This window comes from Bufo bufo, chromosome 6 (assembly GCF_905171765.1).
Source record: "Bufo bufo chromosome 6, aBufBuf1.1, whole genome shotgun sequence".
Classification (NCBI taxonomy): domain Eukaryota; kingdom Metazoa; phylum Chordata; class Amphibia; order Anura; family Bufonidae; genus Bufo; species Bufo bufo.
The window spans coordinates 160,480,092-160,500,419 of record NC_053394.1 but is presented as its reverse complement, the minus strand read 5'-3'; the positions used below and the strand labels follow the sequence as shown (position 1 = coordinate 160,500,419).

The window sequence follows — 20,328 nt, the reverse complement described above, 5'->3', positions numbered from 1 at the left end:
TAGTATTGGCTGTTAGGTTTTAGGGATAGTTTAGGCCCCTTGGTTAGGTAGTTAGCGTCAGTTAGCGCCCACCCCACCGCACCGCAGTCACTTATATTCGCTGAATAGCGTATCGCTAATCAGCATTTGTACTTTTATAGTATCTGTAAGTGATCAAAACTGATCACGGTCAGATCTATAATAGTATTAGTGTCACTTTAGTTCGCCCTCCACCCAAAACGCAGTGTTTGCCCGATCAGGCCTGATCGGTCGCCCACACGTGCGTTCACCCACGCCCGCCTCACCGCAGTGACAAAAAATATATATTTTTTGATCACTGCACATTCATTTTACACGCACTGCGGCGATAAAAAAATCAGTTTTGATATTTTTTTATCAACCGCAGCGGCCTCCGGTACTTCGCTAGCCTCCCCTTTGTAAGACAGGTTTGCTTTTTTTCTTGGGTAGTCTCAGGGAATACCCCTAAATTTAGTAGTCCAAAATGTCAAACAGGGGGTATTCTTCTGAAGAGGCCTACAGGATTCTGACCCAGTCGGATGAGGAGTGGGAACCCTCATCTGATGAATCTAGCGGGTCAGAATATGAACCTGTGGAAAGCAGTGGCTCTCTGACCCAAAGTTCGGACGAGGAGGTGGAGGTCCCTGGCAGCACCAGGCGTACCCGGCCCCATGTCGCTAGACCACAGGTTATGCAGGATCCGCTTCAAGAGCAGCAGAGTGGGGCTGTCGCTGCCGGATCACGTGGTGAGGCATACACCAGCAGCGCAGCCCTCCCTGGACCTAGTACCAGCACTGCCGTACAACATGGTGACGTGGCGAGCACCAGAAGGGCAGTTGAAGCTGGTACGGTGGCACGTGCACTAGTTACCCCGTCGCAGCCACCGCAAAGACAGGCCCGTAGAGCCCCTAGAATCCCTGAGGTGCTGGCAAACCCTGATTGGCAGTCACCAACTTCAGCCGCACCTGTAGTTCCCCCTTTCACCGCCCAGTCTGGAGTTCGGGTTGAGACGGCTCAAATCGGTTCGGCCCTGGGATTTTTTGAGCTGTTCTTGACTGCGGAGCTCTTGGACTTAGTCGTGGCAGAGACCAACCAGTATGCCACACAATTTATATCCGCCAACCCGGGAAGCTTTTATGCCCAGCCTTTCCGGTGGAAACCAGTCCAAGTTTCCGAAATTAAAATTTTTTTGGGCCTTCTCCTCAACATGGGCCTGACAAAAAAGCATGAATTGCGGTCATATTGGTCAACGCACCCGATTCATCACATGCCCATGTTCTCTGCTGCTATGTCCAGGGCACGATTTGAGGCCATCCTCCGTTTCCTGCATTTTAGCGACAACACCACCTCCCGTCCCAGAGGCCACCCAGCTTTTGACCGGCTCCACAAAATTCGGCCCCTCATAGACCATTTCAACCAGAAATTTGCAGATTTGTATACCCCCGAGCAAAACATCTGCGTAGACGAGTCCCTAATACATTTTACCGGGCGCCTTGGCTTCAAACAGTACATCCCAAGCAAGCGTGCCCGGTATGGGGTCAAATTGTATAAGCTCTGTGAAAGGGCCACAGGCTATACCCACAAATTTCGTGTCTATGAGGGAAAAGATCAGACCCTGGAGCCGGTCGGTTGCCCTGACTACCTGGGGAGCAGTGGGAAGACAGTCTGGGACTTGGTGTCACCCTTATTCGGCAAGGGGTACCATCTTTATGTGGACAATTTTTACACAAGTGTGGCCCTCTTTAGGCATTTGTTTCTAGAACGGATTTGCGCCTGTGGCACCGCGCGAACTAGTCGCGTGGGCTTCCCCCAACGGCTTGTAACCACCCGTCTTGCAAGGGGGCAGAGGGCTGCCTTGTGTAACGAAGAACTGCTCGCGGTGAAATGGAGAGACAAGCGTGACGTTTACATGCTCTCCTCCATTCACGCAGACACGACAATCCAAATTGAGCGAGCAACCCGTGTCATTGAAAAGCCCCTCTGTGTCCACGACTATAATGCGCTCATGGGAGGGGTGGACTTCAATGACCAGATGTTGTCTCCGTATTTAGTTTCCCGCAGAACCAGACGCTGGTATAAGAAGGTGTCTGTATATTTAATTCAATTGGCGCTGTACAATAGTTTTGTTCTCTACAGTAAGGCTGGGAGAACACGATCTTTCCTCAAATTCCAGGAAGAGATCATCGAGAACCTCCTTTACCCAGGAGGTTCAGTGGCCCCATCCCCCAGTGTAGTTAGCCGTCTACACGAGCGACATTTCCCCAGTGTCGTTCCTGGTACCTCAACCCAACCGTCACCCCGAAAAAGATGTCGTGTCTGTAGCAGGAGTGGAATAAGGCGTGACACCCGCTATTTCTGTCCTGACTGTGCTGACCACCCTGCCCTATGCTATGGAGAGTGTTTCCGGAAGTACCACACACAGGTACACCTAGCATAGGGATTGCATCTCACAGGACAGGCACACAGGGCTATTAGGGCCCTTTTACTCTCAGCTGCTGCAAACCTCTCCTTTCACCTGGGATAAAGTGCATAACGTACTTCGCCACATCTTTGGGCGATTTGCGCTTTGCACATTGTCCCATGGGGAAGGAGAGGTTTGTTCTATAAAGGTAAAAAAAACTAAACAAAAAAAAAATTACCGGTAAGTAAAAAAGTTAAAAAAGTTTAAAAAAGTTAATATGTTCTGTTCTAAAGTTAATAAAGTTATTGCTTTGCGGCCTGGTTTTTTCTTTTTTGTTTTGTTTTTTTTACCTTCCAGGTGGACCAACCGATCGACCAGCTGCAGCACTGATGTGCATTCGGACAGAAGCATTGTGCTGCTGTCAGATTACACGCAAGTCGGTGTATGCGGCGCTGCAAGACGAGATTTCTCCTCTGCAGTAAAAGATATGTTTGCCGAGGCATATGAGCTGAGGAGGTGGCGGTGTTCATATACTTTGGCAAACACTTTGTATATATAAAAAAAAAAATCCCGGCAATGATTTATTCATCCACATCGATTGATGTGAATGGAGAAATCTGGTTTGCCAGGGCATACGAGCTGAAGTGGGTATGGATGTTGGGCGGAGCTCCTATGTCCTGGCAGACGCCTTTCCCCTCCTTTTTCTTTTTTTGGCAGAGATTTTTTCATCCACATTGATCGATGCGAATGAAGAAATCTGTGCCGTTCATTTTTTTCTTTCAGCCCAGAGGCTGAACGGAAAAAAAAAATCTCATTACCCGTATGCTCAATATAAGGAGAATAGCAGAAACTCCTAATGCTGGGCATACATGTAATGATTGCGGAGACCCTCAAATGCCAGGGCAGTACAAACACCCCACAAATAACACCATTTTGGAAAGAAGACACCCCAAGGTATTTGCTGAGGGGCATATTGAGTCCATGAAAGATAGAAATTTTTGTCCCAAGTTAGCGGAAAGGGAGACTTTGTGAGAACAAAATCCAAAAAATCAATTTCCGCTAACTTGTGCCAAAATTTTTTTTTTTCAATGAACTCGCCATGCCCCTCATTGAATACCTTGGGGTGTCTTCTTTCCAAAATGGGGTCACATGTGGGGTATTTATACTGCCCTGGCATTTTAGGGGCCCCAAAGCGTGAGAAGAAGTCTGGTATCCAAATGTCTAAAAATGCCCTCCTAAAAGGAATTTGGGCCCCTTTGCCCACCTAGGCTGCAAAAAAGTGTCACACATCTGGTATCTCCGTACTCAGGAGAAGGTGGGGAATGTGTTTTGGGGTGTCATTTTATATATACCCATGCTGGGTGAGAGAAATATCTTGGCAAAAGACAACTTTTCCCATTTTTTTATACAAAGTTGTCATTTGACCAAGATATTTATCTCACCCAGCATGGGTATATGTAAAAAGACACCCCAAAACACATTCCTCAACTTCTCCTGAGTACGGCAATACCACATGTGTGACACTTTTTTGCAGCCTAGGTGGGCAAAGGGGCCCATATTCCAAAGAGCACCTTTCGGATTTCACTCGTCATTTTTTACTGAATTTGATTTCAAACTCCTTACCACACATTTGGGCCCCTAGAATGCCAGGGCAGTATAACTACCCCACAAGTGACCCCATTTTGGAAAGAAGAGACCCCAAGGTATTCGCTGATGGGCATAGTGAGTTCATGGAAGTTTTTATTTTTTGTCACAAGTTAGTGGAATATGAGACTTTGTATGAAAAAAAAAAAAAAAATCATCATTTTCCACTAACTTGTGACAAAAAATAAAAAATTCTAGGAACTCTCCATGCCCCTCACGGAATAGCTTGGGGTGTCTTCTTTCCAAAATGGGGTCACTTGTGGGGTAGTTATACTGCCCTGGCATTCTAGGGGCCCAAATGTGTGGTAAGGAGTTTGAAATCAAATTCTGTTAAAAATGACGAGTGAAATCCGAAAGGTGCTCTTTGGAATATGGGCCCCTTTGCCCACCTAGGCTGCAAAAAAGTGTCACACATCTGGTATCTCCGTACTCAGGAGAAGGTGGGGAATGTGTTTTGGGGTGTCATTTTACATATACCCATGCTGGGTGAGAGAAATATCTTGGCAAAAGACAACTTTTCCCATTTTTTTATACAAAGTTGTCATTTGACCAAGATATTTATCTCACCCAGCATGGGTATATGTAAAAAGACACCCCAAAACACATTCCTCAACTTCTCCTGAGTACGGGGATACCAGATGTGTGACACTTTTTTGCAGCCTAGGTGGGCAAAGGGGCCCATATTCCAAAGAGCACCTTTCGGATTTCACTCGTCATTTTTTACAGAATTTGATTTCAAACTCCTTACCACACATTTGGGCCCCTAGAATGCCAGGGCAGTATAACTACCCCACAAGTGACCCCATTTTGGAAAGAAGAGACCCCAAGGTATTCGCTGATGGGCATAGTGAGTTCATGGAAGTTTTTATTTTTTGTCACAAGTTAGTGGAATATGAGACTTTGTATGAAAAAAAAAAAAAAAAAAAATCATCATTTTCCACTAACTTGTGACAAAAAATAAAAAATTCTAGGAACTCGCCATGCCCCTCACGGAATAGCTTGGGGTGTCTTCTTTCCAAAATGGGGTCACTTGTGGGGTAGTTATACTGCCCTGGCATTCTAGGGGCCCAAATGTGTGGTAAGGAGTTAGAAATCAAATTCTGTAAAAAATGATGAGTGAAATCCGAAAGGTGCTCTTTGGAATATGGGCCCCTTTGCCCACCTAGGCTGCAAAAAAGTGTCACACATCTGGTATCTCCGTACTCAGGAGAAGGTGGGGAATGTGTTTTGGGGTGTCATTTTATATATACCCATGCTGGGTGAGAGAAATATCTTGGCAAAAGACAACTTTTCCCATTTTTTTATACAAAGTTGTCATTTGACCAAGATATTTATCTCACCCAGCATGGGTATATGTAAAAAGACACCCCAAAACACATTCCTCAACTTCTCCTGAGTACGGGGATACCAGATGTGTGACACTTTTTTGCAGCCTAGGTGGGCAAAGGGGCCCATATTCCAAAGAGCACCTTTCGGATTTCACTCGTCATTTTTTACTGAATTTGATTTCAAACTCTTTACCACACATTTGGGCCCCTAGAATGCCAGGGCAGTATAACTACCCCACAAGTGACCCCATTTTGGAAAGAAGAGACCCCAAGGTATTCGCTGATGGGCATAGTGAGTTCATAGAACTTTTTATTTTTTGTCACAAGTTAGTGGAATATGAGACTTTGTAAGAAAAAAAAAAAAAAAAAAAATCATCATTTTCCGCTAACTTGTGACAAAAAATAAAAAGTTCTATGAACTCACTATGCCCATCAGCGAATACCTTAGGGTGTGTACTTTCAGAAATGGGGTCATTTGTGGGGTGTTTGTACTGTCTGGGCATTGTAGAACCTCAGGAAACATGACAGGTGCTCAGAAAGTCAGAGCTGCTTCAAAAAGCGGAAATTCACATTTTTGTACCATAGTTTGTAAACGCTATAACTTTTACCCAAACCATTTTTTTTTTACCCAAACATTTTTTTTTTATCAAAGACATGTAGAACTATAAATTTAGAGCAAAATTTCTATATGGATGTCGTTTTTTTTGCAAAATTTTACAACTGAAAGTGAAAAATGTCATTTTTTTGCAAAAAAATCGTTAAATTTCGATTAATAACAAAAAAAGTAAAAATGTCAGCAGCAATGAAATACCACCAAATGAAAGCTCTATCAGTGAGAAGAAAAGGAGGTAAAATTCATTTGGGTGGTAAGTTGCATGACCGAGCAATAAATGGTGAAAGTAGTGTAGGTCAGAAGTGTAAAAAGTGGCCTGGTCTTTCAGGGTGTTTAAGCACTGGGGGCTGAGGTGGTTAAATTTTGACAAAATGTAAAAAATCTTAAACTTTAAAGTGAAAAATAACAGTCAAAGTTTGAAAGGAAAACATTTTTTATTAAGACCAAACCCAAACCAAAAAAAAAAAATTAGAGGTCATATAAATCCCTCATGAAAGGGCCTGGAGGATGGACCATAGGGGGATCAGGACGGTGACTTGCAGGAGGAGTGACATGAAGCATGGCATTTCGTGAATTAATCATATAGTCCATCAGATGATGTGGCTCCTGGGGGCCAGAAAAAAGGTCCATAAGCATGGCAATTGCCGAAACACAACGTGTTTGCCGTTCTTCGGGCACACGGCGGAAGAAAGGAGCCAGCCCTTTTAGGGTAATTTCTTCCTTCCCGTCTGACCGATTCCGGTTTAGATACTCCATCACCATCATATTTACTCTTTGTTGGAGATCTAAACCGGAATCGGTATTAACTCTTCTAGCTCGTCTGCCAGAAGAACGGCAAACGGGTTCCTCTGCTGCCTCGTTGCTGGAAGGGATTTGTGGGACTTCAACATTTTCAGAGGTCGGTTCTTCTGTGCTCAGAAGCTGCGAACATGAGGCTTCTTCAGTGCCTTCATGCTCTTCCATCCCCAGTGGTTGGTCCTCCACCATTGTGGAAGTGTGTGGCCTCTCAGCCACTTCTCCAGATATGGTTTGAGAACCTGAAGCTTCGGTTAAGTTGTCGACCGTGCTATAATAAAAAATCAAAACATAAATTAACAAATTTAACCAAATATTAACATAGTACCTTTCACCAGTTAAAACTATTTAAATGTGATACCTCACACTGTAGCACATGTACCCTAATGCCAGATAGAAGAATCACCCTGTGAGAAAAGCAGATGTCTCCTCCTCCCTGTTCCCATGCTAGGTATTTACATACAGGGCGCATAAATCTAATGGACTACTGCACCGCAACGGAGGATATAATGAAGATTCTTTACTACATGACATGTAGGGCACATGTGCTACTGTGTAAGGTACCACATTTTAATGAGTACAAACTGGTGAAAGGTGCACCCCCAAAAATATATAACTTAAAAACTACTTACGGTCTTACGTCCATTATTTGCTTCAGAAATTGGAGCTGCCTCGTAAACATATATGGCTTCTTTCTTTTTGCACCATCACCGCTCTTTTGTGAACTATTGAGTTCGCGCCGGAACTGATCCCGGCATGTGTACCACCTTTTTTTAATTTGCTCCACTGTAAAAAAAAAAATTAAATATGTATTCATTAAATAATCTTTAATTGGGCAAACAAAAATGTAAAAGGACATTTATCTCATGTACACACAATCAGTGTTTTTCGTGGATGAATGTGTGCATGCCAGGCTGCCTGTACACACACCATGCAACATGAATGTGTGCATTGGCAGGCTGGGTGTACACGTGTGCATGCCAGGCTGCCTGTACACACACCATGCAACATGAATGTGTGCATTGGCAGGCTGGGTGTACACGTGTGCATGCCAGGCTGCCTGTACACACACCATGCAACATGACATAACTAATATTAAATACACATAACTTTTAAGTAAAGTATTTACTCACGCATTTTAATTTTCTTGTCTTTTGAAGCAGAGGTCCATGCAGTGGCCAGCAACTCGACGCATACCTCATTCCATGACTGATCTTTGCTGGTCCGCTCATGGTAAATTTCTGTCCTGGAGTCCCACAGGGCTGGCCTCTCTTGGATGAGGACTATAAGTTTTTCAACCTCAAAATTGCACATAGTGTCTGCTAATCTATGTGCTGGTCGGCTCAGAAGATAAATTCCTGTCTTCCTGCCACCTGTCTCCCTGGAGATTCAAGGTCACATGGGGCAGGCTTCTTTTTCTATTTCCTGCAGTTCCGCAATTCAGGATACACAATTGCGGATGACATGCGGATGACATTTGACATCTTTCCGCATGTCATCCGTTTTTTTGCGGACCCATTCACTTCAATGGGGCAACGGTCCGCAATTTGCGGGCAAAAGTAGGACATGCGGTACTTATTTGACGGATCCGCATTGCGGAACGGTACGGATTTGCGGATGCGGACAGCATACGGAATGCTGTCCGCATCTTTTGCGGACCCATTGAAATGAATGGGTCCGCATATATTCCGCATCTCTTCCGCATTTTTGCGGAAAAAAAATGCGGACGTGTGAATGAAGCCTAACAGACCTTCATCAGTGGTCACATATTTTATCTGTTCTGGTAGGGTCCGGACATCTGGGCTTGGATACATGCATCCAAGCCCAGATGTCCGGACCCTACCAGAACAGATAAAATATGTGACCACTGATGAAGGTCTGTTACGACCGAAACGTCTGGTCTTAAATCCACTGTTTGCACCAAGGATCTAATTGGGCTGTTTGGATGAATCACTGCTAATGCTTGAAAATATGATAAAATAAAAAGTTTTGTACGCAATAATCCAGCATCTGAGTGCCGCAATTTTCATTTTATATTTACTGACTGTTCGCAGTCCTTGACTGGCACCAGAGACATTTGGTTGAGTGCGGTTCTTCACTCTACCACTTGCTTTGAGAACATGGGCATGTGATGAATTGGGTTCGTGGACCAATATGACCGCAATTCATGCATTTTTGTCAGGCCCATGTTGAGGAGAAGGCCCATCAAAGTTTTAAATTCAGAAACTTGGATGGGTTTCCATCGGAAAGACTGGGCATAAAAGCTTCCCGGGTTAGCGGCTATAAATTGAGTGGCATACCAGTTTGTTTCTGCCACGACTAAGTCTAAGAGCTCCGCAGTAAAGAACAGCTCAAAAAACCCCAGTGCCGATCCGATCTGAGCTGTCTCAACCCGAACGCCAGACTGGGTGGTGAAAGGGGGAACTACTAGTGCGGCTGAAGATGTGGGCTGCCAATCAGGGTTTGCCAGCACCTAAGGGACTCTAGGAGCTCTACGGGCCTGTCTGTGCAGTGGCTGCGACGGGGGAAACTACTGCACGTGCCACCATACCAGCTTCAACTGCCCTTCTGGTGCTCGCCACTTCACCATGTTCTACGGCAGTGCTGGTACTAGGTCCAGGATGGGCTGCGCTGCTGGTGTATGCCTCACCACGTAATCCAACAGCGCCAGCCCCACTCTGCTGCCCTTGAAGCGGATCCTGTGGTCTAGCAACACGGGGCCGGGTACGCCTGGTGGTATCATGGACCTCATCATCCGAACTTTGGGTCAGACTGCCACTGCTTTCTACCAGGTTCTTATTCTGACCCGCTGGATTCGTCAGATGAGGGTTCCCATTCCTCATCTGACTGGGTCAGAAGCCTCTAGGCCTCTTCAGAATACCCCTTACTTGCCATTTGGTCAACTAAATTTAAGGGGTATTCCCTGAGACTACCCAAGAAAAAAAAAAAAAGCAAGCCTGTCTTACAAATAGGAGGCTAGCGAAGTACAGGAAGCCGCTGCGATTGATAAAAAATATCAAACTTTTTTTTATCGCCGCAGCGCTTGTGTAGTGAATGTGCAGGGATTAAAAAAAAAATTGTCACTGCGGCGGGGCGGGCGTGGGTGAACGATCAGGCTTCATCGGGCAAACACTGCGTTTTGGGTGGGGGGCGAGCTAAGGTGACACTAATACTATTATAGATCTGACTGATCACTTACAGATACTATAAAAGTACCAATGCTGATTAGCGACACACTAATCAGTGATTGCGGTGCGGTGGGCTGGGCGCTAACTACCAAAGGGGCCTAAACTAATCTAAACCTAACAGTCAATACTGGTGAAAAAAAAAAAAAGTGAGAGTTTACACTGATCACTTTTTTCCCCCTTTCACTAGTGATCAACAGGGGTGATCAAGGGGTTAATTGGGTGATGGGGGGGGGGGGGTGATCTGGGGCTAAATGTGTTGCTTTGTGTACTCAGTGATATGTGCTCTCTGCTGGGACCAACCAACAAAAAGGACCCAGCAGAGAGCACAGAAGCCATTTAACACATTATATTTATTTGCGATGATCATTAGCTGGCAACGAACTTCTCCTGTAACTTTTACTGGCCCGCACTGCGCGGGCTATGCACGTAATCTCGCGCCTACAAAGAAACCGACCGCAGGACGCATCCCTGCGTTAGGTGGTCGGGAGGAGGTTAAAGTGTAACTGCCATTCTATTTTTATTTTTGTAATATACTTTACTGAAATTGTACATTTTTATTAGAAAAATAGCGCATTTTGAGCCTCAGCAACGCTCCTGTCTTCTGTTTACATAACAGTCAGTGGTAGCAAGTTTCCACCGTTACGTAAACAGAAGACAGGAGCGCCTCACCCGAGCTCAGTTGCCCCTTCAAACAGCTGATTGCCAGGGGTGCTTAGAGTTTGGACAGCCACCTATCTGATATTGATGACAGGTCATCTATATCATGAAAACATAACCCCTTTAAGTTGGACTAACCATACTCCATGCATTCTGCTCCAGTCCACCAGTCATTACATTCACACATAGAAAGTTTCATTCAATTCCAACAACTCCTTGATACGTTACTCTGGTTAACGACTGTACATTAAGATCTACTAGACACATTTACTTGCGTACCTTTGGTTTATGTGTCCAAAGAAAATGACTCAACTTCTGCTTCCGATTAGTTGGCAGGCTGTGCATCACACCATAGTAATGTCAGTCTCCCACAACTCCCTCAAAACTAGTGTTACCTGCAGTGAAAGAAAGTACAGCTTCTGTGCATGCACAGATGAGCAGGTACACATGCTGCAATGAAGCGGGATACAAGGAGATGCATTGTAAAACAGTAGGTGCAGCTCTCCACCTGCGTGCCCACCGGTGATGCAGGTGGAAGTTACCTACAGCAAATGCTTTTATAAAGTGCAAAGTGATGGGGGGGGGGGGGGGGGGAAATGCACCAACTTTTTAATGACATTTTCTAAGATTACATTTAATGACCTATATGTTTATGCGCATAAGATCTTCTTAATGAGCCAGTTGTATTAGTGTGAAAACCCGCTTCAACACAAAAAAAGATATTTAAACAGTCCTGTGGGCTGTTCCACGCGAGATATGGACGCAGGAGGACCAGCTCTTCACTTTGCTGGAAGACAAAGCCAGTGCTTGGTACTCGTCACACTTTTTTAAATAATGCCTGCACACCCATCACTCTTCTACTATGGAGCTCATCAAAATGCTACAGTCTCCACCCTGGACAGGCGCAGTCTCTACATTAGTATGTCGGCTGTCCCCACTCCACACACCATTATCCTTCCACTATACGCCTTGTGGAAAGTGGTTTTCTTTATGTCTTGGCGACCCTTAGACAGACCTACGTAGCACCGATAGGATCACATAGCATTATATTGATTTATGATGTACTGTCTAACACTAACATAATGCTGTAGGTCAGGACGAGAGCCCTCAGACGCACACTGCAAGTTCAATGCACTGAACTCGCTCATGTGAAACCAGCCTAAGGGCCCATGCACATGTGTATTTTGTGGTCCGAAACAAAACCACATCCGCATTGGATCCGTATTTTTTGCAGATCCATTGTAAGAATGCCTGTCCTTGTCTGCAAAACGGACATTTTTTTTTGCAGAACGGAATGCACACAAGTCGGTTCAGGTAAAAAGGTGTTTGACACCCGATCTAAATCCATTCAGGGAAAATTAAAAAACATACATACCACCACCTTTCAAAATATTTTATTTTTCAACAATCCAGGAGAAACCAGTAATAACTATTCACAGCTTATATCTAGTAACAACCTACAGTTACATGGATTGTAAAACTATCAGAGGTGCCAATAAAATTCTCTTTAGGACACATGAGGGAGAGTGGCAGTAGGCACATCTACGTACATTACTAGATTCTGACTTTACGGTTTTATTGTCGTCTGGATTCATAACCTTTTCCACTTTCCTCAATGCTCACTGCTTGCCATTGCCATTGATTGGTCTCTTCTTGTGGGCATCACTGGAGAGATATGCTTCAAGCTTGGGACGGCTACTAATGCGTTTGACATAGGCACAGAGGAGTGGGAAGCCTGAAAGGCAGTCTGGTGCCAGAACAAGATGGTTGTGCAGAAGATCCACCAGGTTGTAATCGGCAAAGGAAATCTACAAAGCAATAGGGAAATAATGCAGTTAGATATCACAACTTTAGGAGTCAAGGACTTAATGGGTATTCCGGCCCAACCAGTTGCTCCGTTCATTTCAGGAGGGTACAGGCCCCCCACCCCCCTGCATTTCTTAATTGTTCAAGTCACCCTGAATTCATGGTCAGTTTGCAGAAAGGTCTAAGAGGAGAACCAGTATGGAGAACATAATACAAGTACTGAGCAGATTTACTGTCAGCTGGACTATTAAACAATGAATGGCCCTGATAAGTGAAGGAGGCATTTCTCTATCTCTAACATATACATTTCTCCTCCTCACTTGTACTATGGATTTATACAAAGTTGTTTATAATCCAAGGTACACGTCAATGTGTTTCCATGGTAACAGACTACAAACAATCATCCTGCTGTCATACAGTTTCCCATGTGTCCCTTACTTGCTGCTAAAGTACTGGAGCTACAAAGTTGGTTGTGAAGGTGTGCACAGCTTTTAGATCTTTATGAGCACGAGTATTCCTATGTGGACTTTCCATTTCTTGCAGGCTCTCTAACAGCAGCCTGTGTCAGTGACAGAATTACTTTTTTTTAAATCAATTTTCAGATCAATGGCCTGTCAATTCAATAGTCCTAGTATAACTAAAGCAAATCAATACTCACATGAGCTCCTACCACAAACCCCTTCCCCTCATTATTAGAGGCAAGCAGACGTTCAAAGTGACCAAGGTCAGTGGGCAGAGCCTTAACGTAATCATCTTTTCCATTCTCCTAAACAAAAAAGGAAACATGAATCTTCTGAAGAGGAAGACATTTCTCTGTCAGACTTCTGGGTGTCACTCACATAGTTCTGATAGATCATCTTCAAATACTTAAGCCGAAGATCTTCCACTCCGTCATTAACCATGTCTATGAGGCTTGCCTCACGAGGATTTTTCCCATACAGATCTACAACCCAATCATAGTTCAGAATTAGTAAATATATGCAGAGGGATCCACAAGCTCAATACATGAAAGAACAAAAGAAGCTCCGACACCTGAGTTGCTCCTGATCCCCCAGTCGTGTGGATTAAAACATCTGGCAATGGGGTGGGGGGGGAAACAGCCAATAGCAAGCCATGATGGGGACTAGCCTCCCTAGAGTCACCAGGAGATGCAGCTGTGCGGGGGATCAGGAGCGGCGCAGGAGGTGGGCAAGTATAATCTATACGAGATGCCTGGGCATGGGGGGGGGGCATGTTAGACTTTGTATAACCCCTTTAAGTTGTAATACCATGATTCCTGGCAAGAAGGCGCAACATGGCATTGGACTGATACAGAGTGAAGTCTCCATCTTTAAATCCTGGAAGTTGGCCATACACCTACAAGGAGAAAATAAGACAAGGAACTGTAAGATAGTTTGACAGCACTGAATGTGTTAACTACAGCAAAATTCCTGGCATCTATGGGATCTGATTGATGCAGAAGACAAAAAAAAAAAAAACCTGTGTAAAGAGTACTGGTCAGGTCCCCACATCCACAGTGATGAAAGCGCTCCTTCCATGCATACAATCAATAGTGATGAATGTAGGGAAAATAGAGGAAACATGGGTACTTGAAGTGGAGCATCTAGGGCAGGGGACAGGAATCTTTGGCACGCCAGCTGTTGTGAAACTACAACTCCCAGCATGCTCCAATCATTTCTATGAGAGTTCTGAGAAGAGAAGAGGAAGCATGCATGCTGGGAGTTGTAGTGCCACAACAGCTGGAGTCTCCCTACTCCTGGTTTATAGTATAAGGACAGGAAGGAACACAGGAGAGGTGAGAATTGATGACCAAACCCAATGATAAGCAGGGTGTTCTAGTGGTGATAAATAAGGGCCTTAGACTGAACATAATATATTTATTAACATTTTAAAAAAAATTTACATAAAATTACTCAAATATTAACCACATTCTAGAACGTCCTTTCAGAGATGGCAGCTGCTAAGCGGGTGGCCTGTCAGTGACAGCAGAACACCCCAGAGAGCAGGCAGGGACCATTCCTGTAGGTCCCTGCCTTCTAGATCACTGTATACACAGCACTCAACGAGTCCTGTCCAGGCCCGGTGGTGATGTGACCCCCAGGGGAGTGCAGGAGCTGACGGGTCTTCCACAGATCACGATCAGCCCTGCACTGAGGCCATGACGAACTTGGTCTATAGGGCAGGCAAATACCCGGTGGAACACCTTACCTTCCTTATGGTGGGGGTGATCAATGCATGGAACCAGTTTGTCGTGGTGAAGGGACAAAAAACACAAAACGTATGGTCCCCAGTTTTGCCCCTATGGAGAAACCCTTAACTCCCAGAATTGGCTTCTCTCTCAGACTGAGTTCTGGCTGCAGAGGGGGATTAAATACCTCACCCAATTGTATGATGAGGGGGTTTTTAAGACTCTCAGCTCTACAGGCCGAATACAATATACCACGCTCATCCCTCTTTAGGTTTTTCCAACTGAGGCATGTATGCGAGTCTCAATTTGGGGTGGGCCCTTTGCGGCTGGAATATGGGGAGATAGAGAAAATTGCCAGGCGAGTAGAACATGGTAAAATGGTCTCTGCCTTCTATGGGACACTAATATCCTATCAACCTTCGCCTATAACTAAAGCTTTCGTCAAATGGAAAGAGGATATCAGGAATTTAGACCTGCGGCAGGAGAGGGAATTGGCCTCTACATGGAGATCGGCGATTTGTGCGCGGGATCAGCCGATTCAGGCTAAGTGGATACACAGTATATTTGACTCCTGTGCAGGGCTCCAGATGGCGACCAAAATGGTCGCCAATGCGACTTAGAACTGCTAAATGGCGACAAGACTTTGTAGTCTTGTCGCCATTTGCGCCTAGACCCTCCGCTCGCTGCTCTGCCTCTTAAAAAAAAAAAGGCTTTCATCCAGCAGACAGAGACACGCTGCAGCCGTCTGCTGGGTGAAGACCCGCCCCTCAGATTACCCGGCATAGAGGGTGGGCGTGGCTTGTGCTCCCACTTCCAGCAGTCTGGCAAGTTTTGGAGTTGAGTCTGTGCTGTGGCGCTGAGCTGCTGGAGACACTTCAACTAGGGCCGAACAGTCCACGGCTGATAACACGAGGCGAGTCACCCGTAGGCAGATTTATTAGTGTGTTTTATAGGACTGGGTCCTTATGGGGTCACAAGGAGAAGGCAGAGATCCGTAAGAACAAGTATAAGCACCAGCTGTGCTGCTTTAACACTCGCTGTCCTGGTCTGCATAGCACTGCCAGGGTCGCATGGCATTTTATTGATTTATGATGCTATGTAACCCTTAGAGGTCTGGAATGTACTGGATAACACTGACCTAATGCGGTCAGTGTTATCCAATACATTCCAGAACTGTAAGGGTTACATAGCATCATAAATCAATATAATGCTCTGCGACCCCGACAGTGCAGAGCTCCTGCAGACAGAGTCCGGTGTGAAACCAATTGACAAGGAGAGATTGCCGCCTATACTGCGCACGTTCTAGAAAAGGAGGGCGATGTCCGTGCACGGCTCCTTACTGACACGGGGGTGATGGGCAGAGAGCCCTTAACTGCAAAGACATGTGGTAGAGTTAAAAAGAGGGAAAATGGCACTGAATCAGCCTATAAGGGGTTAAGCACAGGCTAGTTCAGCTGCCAGAGGAGGTCCCCTAGCTTTCCTACATCTCTGCTTGCTGGCAGTGAATGGAAACCTTTAAGGTTGACATTGACAGACTGAATGTCCAGGTCCAGCCACAGTTACAGTGAGCAGCACTAGAATATGGGCGATCTTTCCTCAAGAAACAACAGCAAACAAGAGGTTTTCATTCACTGACAGGCAAGCAGAGGGGTTGAGAATAAAGAGTAAAGCTCGTGTAGTATTATATATTTTTAGCCGTTATATTTTTTCTTAATGTAAAAAAATAAAAAAAAAGCTGCCCTCCCCCCACCCCCACTGTCATGCTGGTCCCGTCAACACGTGATACCTAGTGGCGGCGCCAGGGGGGGGGGCCAGAGGGGGCCACGGCCCCCCCTACATCATGCTGTGCCCCCCCCCCCCCCCAACTAAAATGCCCCCCTCCCCTAAGTGAAGTGAGTCGCCAGCGTCTTCACAACTGATGCCTGCTGATGTGGTCACTGGTTGCAGTGGCGACTCTCAAGTGATTGGCCTTTTAAGGAGTGCAGTGGGGATAGTTGTTTTGAACCCATTCTGTGTCACATATAGAATAATACTGGTTTGAAACCCCTTAAAGGGAACCTGTCCCCGGGATTTTGGGTATAGAGCTGAGGACATGGGTTGCTAGATGGCCGCTAGCACATCCGCAATACCCAGTCCCCATAGCTCTGTGTGCTTTTATTGTGTAAAAAAATCGATTTGATACATATGCAAATTCCCCTGAGATGAGTCCTGTCTCTTACTCATCTCACATACAGGACTCATCTCAGGTAATTTGCATATGTATCAAATCGTTTTTTTTACACAATAAAAGCACACAGAACTATGGGGACTGGGTATTGCGGATGTGCCAGCGGCCATCTAGCAACCCATGTCCTCAGCTCTAGACACAAAATCCCGGTGACAGGTTCCCTTTAAAGAAAAATATAAAAATTACTCCTTAAAGGGTTTGGATACACTAATTTCTGGACCTCAGACTGGCAGGACCTTTGTTGGTGATCATACTTGCCTGATGCCCAGTGCTGGATCCCGGCTCATTTGCTCCCCAGCCTTTGTTGCTTGTCTTGAGTCCCTTCATGAAAACCTCCTATTTGACGATGTTACAGCCAATGACTGACCACTGCTTCCCATGCATTATGTTAAATGGTCATGTGATGCCAGGGGAGCAGATCTCCACCGTGGCCAGAGATGGTCTTGATGCCACTGCAGCCAAACGTTTTCATGGAGAAAGCCAAGACAAGCAGCGGAGGCCGGGAAGCGAATGAGCCGGGACCCAGCACCTAGGGATTATCAACGTGAATCTGGCTAGTCTGACAGGTCATGGAAATGAGTGTACAACTCCTTTAACTGCGTGGGCTGCAGCTTAGAAAACCCCATGCTCCTAAGCATCCCAGTTATATTATGTATTTTAAATTTGGCAACTAAAAATTTCATTTGGCTCCTAAATTTTTCAGGTTAGGAGCCAATGGCTCCTTGATATTTTTTTTAGTCTGGAGCCCTGCTGTGCATCTAGCTCGCATATACAAACTCAGATATCTGTACCAGATGTGGCATTGGCAAGGGAACGTTAATGCACATGATTTGGGAATGTCCAGTTATTGCAGACTTTTGGGAAGACGTGCACAGATCTCAATTCCAGACTGGGTCTCCCGGCAGTTATATCCTGAATATATCTGTATATTCAGTATACTGAACTCCAGGTGGCAGCCCTACAATCTGCTCTATAGAAGCGGAGGCCCTCTTCCCAGGAAGTAGAGACTGATCTAGTAGAGTGAGCCCTGAACCCTGATGGCAGAACAGCTCCCTTGGATGAGTTTATGCCAAGTAAATAGCTTGCCTTATCCATCTAGCAATAGTCTGGGAAGATGCAGCAGAGCCCTTAGCACCCTGAAAGGAAATCAACAAATGGGAGAAGGACCTCCAGGGCTGTGTGACCTGCAGATATTGAATTCAACATCTCCCATCTAAACAATGGAACTCCGATTTTTTTCACTTTTTAGAGAAGCACAGAAGGAGGGAAGAACTATCTCTTGGGAACGGTGAAAAGAGGAAGACACCTTTGGCAAAAGGATCAGGAGAAATAACCACCCTAGCCAAGATTTTTAAGTAAGGCTGGTCAATGGAAAGAGCAGCAATCTCACTAAGGCCACTTTCACACGGGCGGGTTTTCAGCACGGGTGCAATGCCTGAGGTGAACGCATTGCACCCCACTGAATCCGGACCCATTCACTTCAATGGGGCTGTTCAGATGAGCGATGATATTCACGCATCACTTGTGCATTGCGTGAAAATCGCAGCATGCTCTATATTCTGCGTTTCACGCAATGCAGGCCCCATAGAAATGAATGGGTCTGCATGAAAAATAGCAAGCGCTGATGCGGTGCGATTTTCACGCATGGTTGCTAGGAGATAGGGATGAAAGCAACTCGGACCCCTTTAACCACCTCCGGACCACCTAACGCAGGATCGCGTTGGAGGTGGCAGCGCTGCGCACAGTCACGCATATATGCGTCATCTCGCGAGACTTCCTGTGAACGCGCGCACACAGGCGCACGTGCTCACAGGAACGGAAGGTAAGAGAGTTGATCTCCAGCCTGCCAGCGGCGATCGTTCGCTGGCAGGCTGGAGATGTGTTTTTTTTTTAACCCCTAACAGGTATATTAGACGCTGTTTTGATAACAGCGTCTAATATACCTGCTACCTGGTCCTCTGGTGGTCCCCTTTGTTTGGATCGACCACCAGAGGACACAGGTAGCTCAGTAAAGTAGCACCAAACACCACTACACTACACCCACCCACCCCCGTCACTTAACCCCTTATTAGCCCCTGATCACCCCATATAGACTCCCTGATCACCCCCCTGTCATTGATCAACCCCCTGTAAAGCTCCATTCAGATGTCCGCATGATTTTTACGGATCCACTGATAGATGGATCGGATCTGCAAAACACATACAGGCGTCTCCCTGGAGCCTTCCAGGGGGGGGGGGGGTGATCAATGACTGTGGTGATCACCCCATATAGACTCCCTGATCACCCCCCTGTCATTGATCACCCTCTGTAAGGCTCCATTCAGACATTTTTTTGGCCCAAGTTAGCGGAATTATTATTTTTTTTTTCTTACAAAGTCTCATATTCCACTAACTTGTGTCAAAAAATAAAATCTCACATGAACTCACCATACCCCTCACGGAATCCAAATGCGTAAAATTTTTTAGACATATATTCCAGACTTCTTCTCACGCTTTAGGGCCCCTAGAATGCCAGGGCAGTATAAATGCCCCACATGTGACCCCATTTCGGAAAGAAGACACCCCCAGGTATTCCGTGAGGGGCATATTGAGTCCATGAAAGATTGAAATTTTTGTCCCAAGTTAGCGGAATGGGAGACTGAGAAAAAAATTAAAAATATCAATTTCCGCTAACTTGTGCCAAAAAAAAAAAAAAATTTCTATGAACTCGCCATGCCCCTCATTGAATACCTTGGGGTGTCTTTCCAAAATGGGGTCACATGTGGGGTATTTATACTGCCCTGGCATTCTAGGGGCCCCAAAGCGTGAGAAGAAGTCTGGTATCCAAATGTCTAAAAATGCCCTCCTAAAAGGAATTTGGGCACCTTTGCGCATCTAGGCTGCAAAAAAGTGTCACACATCTGGTATCGCCGTACTCAGGAGAAGTTGGGGGAATGTGTTTTGGGGTGTCATTTTACATATACCCATGCTGGGTGAGAGAAATATCTTGGTCAAATGCCAACTTTGTATAAAAAAAAATAAATAAAAAAAATGGGAAAAGTTGTCTTTTGCCAAGATATTTCTCACCCAGCAAGGGTATATGTAAAATGACACCCCAAAACACATTCCCCAACTTCTCCGGAATACGGCGATACCACGTGTGACACTTTTTTGCAGCCTAGGTGGGCAAAGGGGCCCATATTCCAAAGAGCACCTTTAGGATTTCACAGGTCATTTACCTACTTACCACACATTAGGGCCCCTGGAAAATGCCAGGGCAGTATAACTACCCCACAAGTGACCCCATTTTGGAAAGACACCCCAAGGTATTCCGTGAGGGGCATGGCGAGTTCCTAGAATTTTTTATTTTTTGTCACAAGTTAGTGGAAAATGATGATTTTTTTTTTTTTTCATACAAAGTCTCATATTCCACTAACTTGTGACAAAAAATAAAAACTTCCATGAACTCACTATGCCCATCAGCGAATACCTTGGGGTCTCTTCT

At 45.4% G+C, this 20,328-nt stretch overlaps 1 protein-coding gene across 1 annotated transcript in view; it reads right to left on the bottom strand.

The window, feature by feature from the left end:
- Positions 1-12,201: 12,201 nt before the first annotated feature.
- Positions 12,202-20,328, bottom strand: part of LOC121004914 (glutathione S-transferase P 1-like) — a 30,599-nt gene continuing 22,472 nt past the window's right edge. Inside the window, exons 4-7 of the mRNA XM_040437343.1 lie at positions 13,698-13,785; positions 13,269-13,372; positions 13,088-13,195; positions 12,202-12,431 (exon numbers count right to left, since the gene is read on the bottom strand). Coding sequence (XP_040293277.1) covers positions 12,243-12,431; positions 13,088-13,195; positions 13,269-13,372; positions 13,698-13,785 — 489 coding nt within the window. The 3' untranslated portion in view covers positions 12,202-12,242. The remainder of the gene's footprint in view (positions 12,432-13,087; positions 13,196-13,268; positions 13,373-13,697; positions 13,786-20,328) is intronic.